The following is a 15,167-nucleotide window of genomic DNA, read 5'->3' on the forward strand; positions in this document are numbered from 1 at the left end:
AATTAAGTTCCAGCCGAGTCTAACAGAAATAGGTTTTTCCCGTGTATTTATTTCAGATGAAAAACCCATTACACCACACTTGTGTACGCGCTGTGGTCAATATGGAAAACATTCAAATGTATCTAAAATGACAAACGAATGAAAAAGAAAACGTAAGGATAATTTATTTACAAACATGCACTCGTCAAAATTCTCACAAATGGTCTATACCACACAATGGCAGTCTGAAAATGTCTGGGGGAGTGGACAGACTTCCTCTTAAGACCTCCCGAGGTGTTCCTCTGGCCATACACATAAATAGCAGAGCCGGGCTGTTCAACTCGTTAAGTAATCGATTTCTCTGCGGATTATCGGTTCGATTACACAACCCATCGGTTAACACGTGGGCCGCTGGACGGGAGGTCATTGGCCGGGCTTGGTGGCGCCATCGGCATTATCAACAGCGCCACGTGACTTGCATGGGGGGCAGGGGGATGGGTTCCCACCTTCAGGAGGCAGGACGTCGAGGCGAGGTGGCGGCTGATATTTTTCAAGAGGCCCAAATAATCGACCGCAAAAGCACGAGTCGGATTGTAATTTCAATCGATGAGTCGACTCGATCCCCTCGACATCTCGGCTCCATCGCACGGATCAAACCGATCACCTCGCCGCGGTAGCGAGATATCACCTATACCACCTGGTATGCAGGAGGTCGTGTGTTCGGTCGCTATTAATTCCCATGTTTTAAGCCACAATGTCGAGCGATCATTTGTGCCAGGATGCTTCTGAAAAAAAAAACTCGATAGCTCAGTGGGCCTTACCTGGTAAAATAAAAATTGTTTAGATCGGCTCAGCTCTGCCGCATGGATCACGCGGCACCGCATCTCCGCCATTCGCGGCCCTTACCGCCGCCGTAGTCGTCGTTTTGGCGATGGCCGGCGGCCGCGTCGCCGCGGCGATGGTGACCCCGGGCGGCAGGGAGAGCAGGTAGCGCGGCGGGCTCGCCTTCACGTGCTTCACCACAAACGTCTTCTTGCTCTGCGCCTGGCGCCTGCGCAGCTCCTTCTCCTCCTTGTACTTGGCGAGCCGCTCCCTGCGCAGGAGCTGGGAGCTCTGCTCGCCTGTCCCCGCGCACGCAGAATCAGGACATTTATTTGCGCACGAGGAATCAGATGAGCTATTAAGCTCTTTTTTTCTCTCACACATGTCCAGTAGGGGCATGGGGTCACAGAACGTTACAACAACAAAACAATACAAAATCAGAAGTGCAAAGTATTGGCAAGGTAAAGAAATCCCTTAAAAATATACGCATAAAAACGAAACTTTTTGTTTGTTTATCCTACTGGGTAAAGCTCACTGTGCTGTTAACTTATTTTTTCAGACGGAACCTGGCCATCACAAACGATGGCTCAACAAAAGCAGCTCATCACGCGGAAAAGCGCAAAGGAGACGCACGGAGGAGATTCGCCGCCCGCGTGGCGGACACCCGCACGTCGGGCGGCCGGTGCGCTCTCCACATCGAGCAGCCACGGCTGACCGCCAGGAAAGCAAAGCGCCCGTCGACGGGCAACCCGTCACTTCTCCTACGCGCAATGCAGTCGCGAAGGCGCCCGTGGTTCACAAAGGCGAGGGTCGTGTGCTGGTCGAGTGGCGACGTGGTTACAAATCACACCCCAAGAGTCCGAGCCGGCCTCCAAAAGACCGGGGGGACGAGTTCAGAACATCACTGTTGTCGCAAGGCACATTTTGCCACAATCACCTGCTGTCGCTGATGAACATGGCCTGGAATCAAACTCGGATCACTGGATTTCGTAGTGCAGCAGGACGGCTAACCACTGTGCCAATGCTCTGCTACAAAGATCCCCTGTATAGCCTTACCAGACTGTTGGGGCAAGTGCTGTTAGCGATCACCTATGAAGGCCGGCACGGCACATGAGGGGTTGGGTGGCCAACACCGCGCCCGGCCGCCTTTGTCTCCCAAGTAGTGATGCTTACACGCCGCACCAGGTACTCATTTGAGGCCGAGTCGACTTAGGGGAGGCCCACGACCGGTTCAGATAATCATCACTGGTGTTTATACTCTTTGGTTCTTTCGGTAAAGTCACGTACGTGACTTATCACGTACGCGACTTTACCGAAAGCACCAAAGAGCATGGATCCTTGCAGTCACGAAAGCTTCAAATCTAGAATGACATCACCGGTGTTGGCCGTGAGCGGGAATCAAACTCGCGTTGCCGGGTTCGTAGAGCAGCGTGCCAACCGCTGCGCCACCGCTCCCCACAACACACACACACACGGGTGCGCGTGCGAGTGTGTTCAGTGTGTACGCGAGCACGAGTCGTGGTCTTGTCCTCGCATCACCCGGCCTGAGAGAATCAGTGCCCCTACATATCCTGCTCTGAGCGCCTCAAAACACATAGTGGCCGGGAGGTCTGATTCAGCACACAACCAACCGATAGATAGCCTGCTTCCCAACAGATAATCCCATCACGACGTACGCGAAAACACACGCCCTCAGGGCACCAGACAGACAACACTCTCCACCCTGATAATGCCAATGCTGCTGCTGCGGCTGCTGCTGCGAGTAATCCCAATCGAGTAATTTGCAATCAATTTTCAAAATTTCCACAAAACAAGTTGGCGAGGGAACTCCATGGCGAGAGACTGCGTGGTGGGGGGGGTGGGGGGTACTACCTGTAGGCTTGCCGCTCTCTCCTTGGGGGGCCACGTTCTCGCTCCTCTCGGCAAGCGGGGAGTACCCCCGGCGACGCTCCAACAGGATGGTGGCGCGCCGTTCGCGCCTCCCCGCCGCCTTCTCCTGCGCCAGGCGCACGCGGAGCTCGGCTACCGGACCCAGCTTCTTGTGCAGCCCGGCGTGCGCCTGGACGCCACCGCTGCCCGTGCCGCGCCCACTCGCCATCATGATCACTGCAGCCGAGCCTAACAACAACAAAGTAATATTTTTTTTACTAAACTTTTTTTTAAAAACACGCTTTTATGAAAAGTAACTAATGGCAAAACTCCACGACTCCAGGAAGTGGCCCCGAAGCTTGGCCACAACGTAAAGGACCGTGGCCAATTACAGCCAACGTCAGTTTACCGTGGGCAATTAGAGCCAAGCCGAAACATAACATTTAAAAAAGAATGTTTAAAAATATATTTTTTATTTCGTATGAAAGAATATAGTATTGTCATCAGTATGACATAAGTATACCAAGTTTGCAGTCGATGCCACATTGGGAAGTGAGTTAAAATTGAGTTACAAGATTTGAGAATACAACAGAGTTAAATAAAAGCGTGTAAAAAGAACCCACGCCCCACCCCCGTTATAGCCTCAACAGACTGTAGGGGCAAGTGCTGCTAGCAAGCACCTATAAAGGCCGGCACGGCACACGACGGGGTGGGTGGCCAGTACCATGCCCGGCCGCCTTTGTCTCCCTAGTGGCGATGTTTATACATCTCACCGGGTACTCATTTGAGGCCGAATCGACCTAGGGGAGGACCAGGACCGAAACGGACAATCGTCACTGTGTGTGTTGGCCGTGAGTGGGAATTCGAACTCGGGGTCACTGCAATCGAAGCGCAGTCGGCTCACCGCTACGCCACCGCTCTACACTACCACACATACTACCATGATACACAACCGTGCATACACACCAGTATATATACACACACACACAGACGCTGCGAACACACATCGATCAGCATAAACACACAAGTGTATTCAAACACGTAAATACATTGAAGAATATAAAACACACAAACTAACACGCAACAGATATATTGTAAAATATACAAATAAGATAATTTTAGACTTGAGGAATCCGAAGGGCTAAGAAGCTCTTTTTACAGAAGTCCAGTAGGGGGCAGCAGGTTACATTACAATACAACAGTATAAAGCCACGCCAAGACAACAATGACAACAGTCCCAAACTACACCAAGACATCAACAACAGTCCCAAACCACACCAAGACATCAACAACAGTCCCAAACTACACCAACACAACAACAACAGTCCCAGACTACACCAAGACATCAACAACAGTCCCAAACCACACCAAGACAACAACAACAACAACAACAGAAGTCCCAAACCACACCAAGACAACAACAGTCCCAAACCACACCAAGACATCAACAACAGTCCCAGACTACACCAAGACATCAACAACAGTCCCAAACCACACCAAGACATCAACAACAGTCCCAAACCACACCAAGACATTAACAACAGTCCCAGACTACACCAAGACATCAACAACAGTCCCAAACCACACCAAGACATCAACAACAGTCCCAAACCACACCAAGACATTAACAACAGTCCCAAACCACACCAAGACATCAACAACAGTCCCAGACTACACCAAGACATCAACAACAGTCCCAAACCACACCAAGACATCAACAACAGTCCCAAACCACACCAAGACATTAACAACAGTCCCAGACTACACCAATAAATCAAGAGTCCCAAACCACACTAAGACATCAACAACAGTCCCAAACCACACCAAGACATCAACAGTCCCAAACCACACCAAGACATCAACAACAGTCCCAAACTACACCAACACAACAACAGTCCCAAACCACACCAAGACAACAACAGTCCCAGACTACACCAAGACATCAACAACAGTCCCAAACCACACCAAAACAACAACAGTCCCAGACCACACCAAGACATCAACAACAGTCCCAAACCACACCAAGACAACAACAACAGTCCCAAACCACACCAAGACATCAACAACAGTCCCAGACTACACCAAGACATCAACAACAGTCCCAGACCACACCAAGACATCAACAACAGTCCCAGACTACACCAAGACATCAACAACAGTCCCAGACTACACCAAGACATCAACAACAGTCCCAGACCACACCAAGACATCAACAACAGTCCCAGACTACACCAAGACATCAACAACAGTCCCAAACCACACCAAGACATTAACAACAGTCCCAGACTACACCAATAAATCAAAAGTCCCAAACCACACCAAGACATCAACAACAGTCCCAAACCACACCAATAAATCAAGAGTCCCAAACCACACTAAGACATCAACAACAGTCCCAAACCACACCAAGACATCAACAGTCTCAAACCACACCAAGACATCAACAGTCTCAAACCACACCAAGACATCAACAACAGTCCCAGACTACACCAATAAATCAAGAGTCCCAAACCACACTAAGACATCAACAACAGTCCCAAACTACACCAACACAACAACAACAGTCCCAAACCACACCAAGACAACAACAGTCCCAGACCACACCAAGACATCAACAACAGTCCCAAACCACACCAAGACATCAATAACAGTCCCAAACCACACCAAGACATCAACAACAGTCCCAAACCACACCAAGAAATCAACAACAGTCCCAAACCACACCAAGACAACAACAACAGTCCCAAACCACACTAAGACATCAACAACAGTCCAAAACCACACCAAGACATCAACAACAGTCTCAGACTACACCAAGACAACAACAACAGTCCCAAACCACACCAAGAAATCAACAACTGTCCCAAACCACACCAAGACAACAACAACAGTCCCAAACCACACTAAGACATCAACAACAGTCTCAAACCACACCAAGACATCAACAACAGTCCCAAACCACACCAAGACACCAACAACAGTCTCAGACTACACCAAGACAACAACAACAGTCTCAAACCACACCAAGACATCAACAACAGTCCCAAACCACACTAAGACATCAACAACAGTCCCAAACCACACCAAGAAGTCAACAACAGTCCCAGACTACACCAAGACAACAACAACAGTCCCAAACCACACCAAGACAACAACATCAGTCCCAAATCACACCAAGACAACAACAACAGTCCCAAATCACACCAAGACAACAACAGTCCCAAATCACACCAAGTAACAACAACAGTCCCAGACCACACCAAGACATCAACAGTCCCAAACCACACCAAGACATCAACAACAGTCCCAAACCACCCCAAGACATCAACAACAGTCCCAAACCACACCAAGACAATACACTCAATTGTAAATACAGTACTCGAGACACACACACCAATAACACTCCTCATTGCGTAACGCACTCATCCTTCAACTCGCAAATAGTCCCCACACTCACCCCAGAACCCTCACCCGTATTCCTCACCTCGTAACGCTCACCCTCACTCACCTTGTAACGCTCACCCTCACTCACCTTGTAATGCTCACCCACTCACCTTGTAACGCTCACCCTCACTCACCTTGTAACGCTCACCCTCACTCACCTTGTAACGCTCACCCACTCACCTTGTAACGCTCACCCTCACTCACCTTGTAACGCTCACCCTCACTCACCTTGTAACGCTCACCCTCACTCACCTTGTAACGCTCACCCTCACTCACCTTGTAACGCTCACCCTCACTCACCTTGTAACGCTCACCCTCACTCACCTTGTAACGCTCACCCACTCACCTCGTAACGCTCACCCTCACCTTGTAACGCTCACCCTCACCTTGTAACGCTCACCCACTCACCTTGTAACGCTCACCCACTCACCTCGTAACGCTCACCCTCACCTTGTAACGCTCACCCTCACTCACCTTGTAACGCTCACCACTCACCTTGTAACGCTCACCACTCACTCACCTAGTAACGCTCACCCTCACTCACCTTGTAACGCTCACCCTCACCTTATAACGCTCACCCTCACTCACCTCGTAACGCTCACCCTCACTCACCTCGTAACGCTCACCCACTCACATTGTAACGCTCACCCCAACTCCTCACCACGTAACGCTCACCCTCACTCACCTCGTAACGCTCACACACTCACCTCGTAACGCTCACCCTCACCTTGTAACGCTCACCCTCACTCACCTTGTAACGCTCACCCACTCACCTCGTAACGCTCACCCTCACTCACCTTGTAACGCTCACCCTCACTCACCTTGTAACGCTCACCCTCACTCACCTTGTAACGCTCACCCTCACTCACCTTGTAACGCTCACCCACTCACCACGTAACGCTCACCCTCACTCACCACGTAACGCTCACCCCAACTCCTCACCACGTAACGCTCACCCTCACTCACCACGTAACGCTCACCCTCACCACGTAACGCTCACCCTCACCACGTAACGCTCACCCTCACCACGTAAGGCTCACCCTCACTCCTCACCACGTAACGCTCACCACAACTCCTCACCACGTAACGCTCACCACAACTCCTCACCACGTAAGGCTCACCCTCACCACGTAACGCTCACCCTCACCACGTAACGCTCACCCTCACTCCTCACCACGTAACGCTCACCACAACTCCTCACCACGTAAGGCTCACCTGAACTCCTCACCACGTAAGGCTCACCCTCACCACGTAACGCTCACCCTCACCACGTAAGGCTCACCCTCACTCCTCACCACGTAACGCTCACCACAACTCCTCACCACGTAAGGCTCACCCTCACCACGTAACGCTCACCCTCACCACGTAACGCTCACCCTCACCACGTAAGGCTCACCCTCACTCCTCACCACGTAACGCTCACCACAACTCCTCACCACGTAACGCTCACCCTCACCACGTAACGCTCACCCTCACCACGTAACGCTCACCCTCACCACGTAACGCTCACCCTCACCACGTAAGGCTCACCCTCACTCCTCACCACGTAACGCTCACCCCAACTCCTCACCACGTAACGCTCACCACAACTCCTCACCACGTAACGCTCACCACAACTCCTCACCACGTAACGCTCACCCTCACCACGTAACGCTCACCCTCACCACGTAACGTTCACCCTCACCACGTAAGGCTCACCCTCACCACGTAACGCTCACCCCAACTCCTCACCACGTAACGCTCACCACAACTCCTCACCACGTAACGCTCACCACAACTCCTCACCACGTAACGCTCACCCTCACCACGTAACGCTCACCCTCACCACGTAACGCTCACCCCAACTCCTCACCACGTAACGCTCACCACAACTCCTCACCACGTAACGCTCACAACTCCTCACCACGTAACGCTCACCACAACTCCTCACCACGTAACGCTCACCCTCACCACGTAACGTTCACCCTCACCACGTAACGTTCACCCTCACCACGTAAGGCTCACCCTCACCACGTAACGCTCACCCCAACTCCTCACCACGTAACGCTCACCACAACTCCTCACCACGTAACGCTCACCACAACTCCTCACCACGTAACGCTCACCCTCACCACGTAACGCTCACCCTCACCACGTAACGCTCACCCCAACTCCTCACCACGTAACGCTCACCACAACTCCTCACCACGTAACGCTCACAACTCCTCACCACGTAACGCTCACCACAACTCCTCACCACGTAACGCTCACCCTCACCACGTAACGTTCACCCTCACCACGTAACGTTCACCCTCACCACGTAAGGCTCACCCTCACCACGTAACGCTCACCCCAACTCCTCACCACGTAACGCTCACCACAACTCCTCACCACGTAACGCTCACCACAACTCCTCACCACGTAACGCTCACCCTCACCACGTAACGCTCACCCGGTTCCACCGATCTCACAAACCCCGGTAACGAATTCGCCGCTCCGTTCAAATTTTCCCCCAAACTAAATTTCTATTGGACGATGGCGCGGCGTCGTCACTCGCCCCGGGGAGACGAACTCGGCGCTGCGATTGGTCGGAGACGAAATACATTTGAGGAGAAGGCGGTGCCCGTTGGGTCGCTGCACCTCCTCGCGTTCCCATTGGTCCATTCAAACTGATCGTTAACGCCCCCCGCCCGACTCCCCCCGCCCCAAATCCCGCCTTTTCCACTAGCCCCGCCCCTCACCAGCTCCCCCCCTCACCAGCGCCCCCCCCCCTCGACCTGTGTGGAGTTTTTCGGGAAGGACGCAGCTGGGCAAGTTGGGAGGCAGTCGCCCTCCACAGCAACAACGGAGGGCAAGTGGAGCCATAGTTCATTTATGTTGGTATAGCCCTGTGAGCTATTAGTTCATAGTTCATTTATGTTGGTATAGCCCTGAGAGCCATTCGGCTCTTGAATCGGGTGCAACCGCAACAAACAAAAAAACATGAACAATAAAACATCTTAAAGTGACTTTATGTGACTGTGCAAACAGAAAATACAGGAAAAAAAAACATCAAAATATTCTTGAAATAGCACCGTACACCAACGCTGTGTGCAAAAATCCCAGTGCGATGCAAGTCAAACAACAACAACCACAAGACAACTAAGATTAAGGCCATCAGTCTAACTCCGTACTGCAATAAACAAAAACAGGGCCACACGTAACGCTCACAACCCTAGCTGCCACTGCTATTCAGTGGCCTAAAATATGGCTCTAGATTTTGGTGTTATAATTTTTTTATGTAGTTTATTGTTAAAAATTCGGTCACAGTCCCTATGATCACTGTTACATTGCATTTATGGCTTTTATTTTGGTGATTTCGAAAACGTTTTTTTTGTTTTGGCCATGTTTTTGTTTATTGTAGTACGGAGTTAGACTGATGGCCTTAATCTTAGTTGTCTTGTGGTTGTTGTTGTTTGACTTGCATCCCACTGGGATTTTTGCACACAGCGTTGGTGTACGGTGCTATTTCAGGAATATTTTGATGTTTTTTTTCCTGTATTTTCTGTTTGCACAGTCACACATAATCACTTTAAGATGTTTTCTTGTTCATGTTTTTTGTTTGTTGCGGTTGCACCCGATTCAAGAGCCGAATGGCTCTCAGGGCTATACCAAAATAAATTGAACTATGAACAACAACTATCGGAGCGCCGGGCGCATAAACTGACGCGAGTAGGCACACTGGGTGGGTGGGGGTGGTGGGTCACAGCTGGTGCATCTTCCAGTCGTCTCAGTCAACCTGGGTCTGTCCCGCGACCTCCTTGCCCAGCAGTGAGCCTTCCGACACTTCACGTGCACCTAGCCTGGCACAAGGCGCCGTGGCGACGCCACCGCTACTTTGTGTGTGAATGGCGGCTGCTGTTGTTGTTGTTGTTGACCAGGTCTCAGTAGCGACTCCATTGACAGGGGCCACACACGTGTTGGTTGGGTGTGCGTCTTATTTTCCTGGAGCGTCTTGTAATCCGGAAAATTCGACCGTGTGAACCATCATCATCCATCCCTTCTTGCCCCGTCCCCTGCCCATTACACACACAGTACAAGTTACACCCGCAGTACACACGCAGTACAAGTTACACCCACAGTACACACGCAGTACAAGTTACACCCGCAGTACACACACAGTACACGTTACACCCGCAGTACACACACAGTACACGTTACACCTGCAGTATACACAGTACACGTTACACACGCAGTACACACGCAGTACAAGTTACACCCGCAGTACACACAGTACACGTTACACCCGCAGCACACACGCAGTACACGTTACACCCGCAGTACACACACACAGTACTCGGTACACCCGCAGTACACACGCAGTACACGTTTCACCCGCAGTGCACACACAGTACACGTTACACCCGCAGTACACACACAGTACACGTTACACACGCAGTACACACACACAGTACACGTTACACCCGCAGTACACACACGCAGTACACGTTACACCCGCAGTACACACACAGTACACGTTACACCTGCAGTACACACACAGTACACGTTACACCCGCAGTAAACCGCAGTACACGTTACACCCACAGTACACACACACAGTACACGTTACACCTGCAGTACACACACAGTACACGTTACACCCGCAGTACACACACACAGCACAAGTTACACCCGCAGTACACACACAGTACACGTTACACCCGCAGTACACACACAGTACAAGTTACACCCGCAGTACACACACAGTACACGTTACACCCACAGTACACACACAGTACACGTTACACCCGCAGTACACACACGCAGTACACGTTACACCCGCAGTGCACACACAGTACACGTTACACCCGCAGTACACACACACAGTACACGTTTCACCCGCAGTACACACACAGTACACGTTACACCCACAGTACACACACAGTACACGTTTCACCCGCAGTACACACAGTACACGTTACACCCACAGTACACACACAGTACACGTTACACCCGCAGTACACACAGTACACGTTACACCCACAGTACACACACAGTACACGTTACACCCGCAGTACACACAGTACACGTTACACCCACAGTACACACACAGTACACGTTACACCCGTAGTACACGTTTCACCCGCAGTACACACAGTACACGTTACACCTGCAGTACACACACAGTACACGTTACACCCTCAGTACACACACAGTACACGTTTCACCCGCAGTACACACAGTACACGTTACACCCACAGTACACACACACAGTACACGTTACACCCACAGTACACACACAGTACACGTTACACCCACAGTACACACACAGTACACGTTACACCCACAGTACACACACAGTACACGTTACACCCGCAGTACACACACACAGTACACGTTTCACCCGCAGTACACACAGTACACGTTACACCCACAGTACACACACACAGTACACACACGCAGTACACACAGTACACGTTACACCCACAGTACACACACACAGTACACGTTACACCCACAGTACACACACAGTACACGTTACACCCACAGTACACACGCAATACGCATCACGATGTTGTCCCACGTCCGACCGCAGAGCCGCCTTAAAAGTGAATTAAAACCGCACGGGTTGTTAGCCCCAGGGGTCGGAAAACCGCGGCGTTTTTTTCGGACCCCCTTCATGACGTGACTTATTAAAGAACCACCGTCTACGATTCAAGGTCTGCTTTATGTTCACGAATGCGGTCCGAGATATGGCGTTTGGTTTCTCCAATGTAACTACTACCACAGAGGCAACTTAGTTTGTAGACACCAGGGTATTGTATGTCCGGAATCACATCTTTTACAGACGGAACCAGATCACGGATTTTATGTAATGTGTTGAAACGGACCTGGATCTTGTGTTTATTCAAGATTTTGGTAGGACCAACACCTCGGCCGTAGCAGATCATTGTTCTAATTCAGTAGGCTCACATGCCATTGACTTTTCCAAGACGGAGGTTCTTTGTAAGCCATCTGGCTTCCATGAGAGATTCGTTCATGAGGCTATCCACATATACAAACACAGAGACAATTTCAACCGAGAAGATGGATTCTACCTTAGCAATCATTGGAAAGATTTGATAAATCATTTCAGTTCTTGATTGATTGTTCACGCTTACAGTGGCTTTCAGACAGCATACATAAAAACAAATTTCGTCTCCCCCCTCCTCTTTTCAAAAAATAGATGGACTAGTCCTGGCAAACTGCCATCGTTGCGCGTGACGCAAACGTTATTTTTATATATATAAATAAATAAATATGCCGTTTTCAAAATAAATTTATGCAAACCGACACACCTGATGATGACCGTTTGAGTTATGGTCGAAACGTCGTGAGAATTTTTTATTGTTTTATATATATTTTGTTATTTTGTTGTTTCTCTTCAACGTGACTTTACCGAAAAAACTAAGAATATGAATTACTGCAGTCACGAAAGCTTTAAATCAAAATTTAGGTGTTAAGATATTCTTAGTTTTTTCGGTAAAGTCACGTTGAAGAGAAACTTTTTGCAAGGAATCAAGGCTGCATTAGCCGCACGTGCTTGTGCTGAACATGCAAACAAACATGCTCTGATAATTATTTGTGCGTTATCTTTCAAACTGATTGGCCTTATATAGGGCTCACGACTGGTGAGACTAACCTATTATTTTTTTCCCCATATTTTTTGTTCATACTTTGAAACTGGCAACAAAAAAAGGTCCAATTTTCAAATATTTAAATTGTTTGCGTCGAAGGACTTACATTTAATATTATGCTGCCCCCCCTGCTTATGCAAGCCACCCTCACACCCAACCTCCTGATGTCGTCACTTCATTACACGGATCCAGGGCCGGATTAACGTTCTTCTTGTAAGGCCCTCGGCACTTCTGGTTCGAGGGCCTTCAGTGATGACTTTCTGCATTTGGTACTGCCACCGCTGCCCATGTCACTCCGCTTGTTCCACACGCTACTTCGTCCAGCCGCTGGACAGATGTCGCTTTTGATACGTTCATTTCTTAGTCCGTGCCCTCATTCGATGGGAGCGTGCTGTGTGCCGCAGATAAGCCGATTTAATTTGAAATTGTTGAAGCAAAAAAAACGAGGTTCGCCTAAAAATATTAAAAGCGAAAATGTCTTCAACAATTTTCTTGTTGCTGCTATTACGTCAGCAGTTCTCCTGCTCTGTTTGTTTCACCTGATGACGGTTGCCTGTGTTGCGATCGAAACTTCGTGATCTATTGATTTCCTATCTACGTGACTTTACCGAAAGAACCAAAGAGTATGGGATTGCTGCAGTCACGAAAGCTTCAAATCAAGATCGTAAATCTTCCTTTAAAAAACATATCCTGAAGCGGAAGATCAGCGCTGGATACAGCGCTAATCTTTGCAAATGTGATTTATAAGTTTGATCCTCACCTGTGTATCGAAATTTCAATGTTAACGTGCCATTTTATTGAGAGGCCCCCGTGGCGTTATCTTGGTGTGGTCTGGGACTGTGTTGTGTTTTTTTCTGCTTTAACCAAGCTTGAAAAATCGGACATATCGTGAATTATCTTTCAATTATATTTAGTGACTTGCTTACATTTTTCTCTATTTTGCACTCCTATCGGGGTTTTTGTTTTGTATTGTTAGTTGGAATATCCGTAACTGGACGTGTGTGAGGGGGGGGGGGGGAGAGCTTCATAGCTCATCGGATTTCTCCTCCAATACAACCCTGATTCTCCCCTGGTGGTGTAGCGGTCAGCGCGCTGCGCTGCGAACCTGGTCACTCGAGTTCGATTCCCGCGCACGGCCAACATCAGTGACGATTATCTGAACCGGTCCTGGGACCTCTCCTAGGTCGACTCAAATGAGTAGCTGGTGCGGTGTGTAAACATCGCCACTGGGGAGGCAAAGGCGGTCGGGCGTGGTGCTGGCCACCCACCCCCTGGTGTACCCTTGCGGCCTTCATAGTTGCTCGCTAACAGCACTTGCCCCTACAGTCTGCGAAGGCTATACGGGGCGGGGGAGGAATCTTTGTTATGTAAATTTAAGCTCGTTTGCTCCCCAGGAAAAACCTCTCCGAGTCAGTCACAGGACTTTTTTTCAGAAACGTCTTGCCACGTTTTTCACAACAGGGGGTGGAGTAAATCGTGCAAATGTGTAATCTGAATTGAGTAATTCGCAAGGGATAAAACCTTTCAGCATTGGGATGTGTGCCCAATATATGCCAGCCAATTACATTGTTATGCGCTTTGGGGGGTTTTTTTAGCCAAGGAGGGAAACCCCATACAGAACAGGGGAGAGAAAATGACAACAGCCGCCGTTCGCCACTAAGTCGTGGAGACGTCACCACGGCGCTTGTACCAGACGAGATACACTCCGATGCGACGTCGGCTCGCTGCTGGCAAGGTGGTCAGAGTACAGACCCAGGTGCCATGGGTTGACCGACTGAGATGACCCAGCAGATGCACCACCCGTCCCCCCCTACTGTGCCAACTTGCTACATTTTATCCGCCCGGCGTTCCACTCGTTGTTGTGAGCGTCGCTCCTCTGCCCTCCGCTGCTGCTGGAGGGCGACTGCCTCCAACTGCCCAGCAGCGTCCTTCACGAGCCTCCTCCACAGAGGCCGATCTTGACACCGCTGGTACCAGTCTCGGACAAGTCCACTCGGATTCACATCCTCCCTGTACCGCATCAGTCCATCTTTTCTCTCGCTCTTGCTTTGCCCGTTAAGGCCGCTCTATCCGGTCAAACAGAAGCTGCTTGGGCATGCGATGACTGGGAATGTGGGCTACATGACCTAGCCAGCAAAGCCTTGCCCGCCAGAGGAGCTCACTTTGGCGAATGTGTCCAGATGTTTGAAAGATACACACTCCACATACTCACACTCTCCCACACACTCACTCCCACACAAACTCGACAAACAGAAAAAGCGTTCGAGTCGGAAATGGATACCCAGGGACTTCAGACTGCGATGCACGTGTTCCCGGCCACTCTGCCATCCCTGCCATCCCAGAAAACAGTCTGCCCCCCCCACCGCGCTCTCAATTTATAAGCGCCAGCGACAGAACCACCACACGACACGGCCAATT

The 15,167-nt window shown here is 50.1% G+C and overlaps 1 protein-coding gene across 1 annotated transcript in view; it reads right to left on the reverse strand.

Annotated features, from left to right (window-relative positions):
* Positions 1-7,368, reverse strand: part of DLGAP5 (DLG associated protein 5) — a 49,280-nt gene extending 41,912 nt beyond the window's left edge. The window contains exons 1-3 of the mRNA XM_076052027.1: positions 7,330-7,368; positions 2,674-2,919; positions 886-1,100 (exon numbers count right to left, since the gene is read on the reverse strand). Of these exons, the coding sequence (XP_075908142.1) occupies positions 886-1,100; positions 2,674-2,902 (444 nt within the window). The 5' untranslated portion in view covers positions 2,903-2,919; positions 7,330-7,368. The remainder of the gene's footprint in view (positions 1-885; positions 1,101-2,673; positions 2,920-7,329) is intronic.
* Between the last annotated feature and the right edge of the window lie 7,799 nt (positions 7,369-15,167).

The sequence above is a fragment of the Petromyzon marinus genome, chromosome 3 (genome assembly GCF_048934315.1).
Source record: "Petromyzon marinus isolate PM22_M1 ecotype Great Lakes invasive population chromosome 3, UKy_Petmar_22M1.pri1.0, whole genome shotgun sequence".
NCBI classification, from domain to species: domain Eukaryota; kingdom Metazoa; phylum Chordata; class Hyperoartia; order Petromyzontiformes; family Petromyzontidae; genus Petromyzon; species Petromyzon marinus.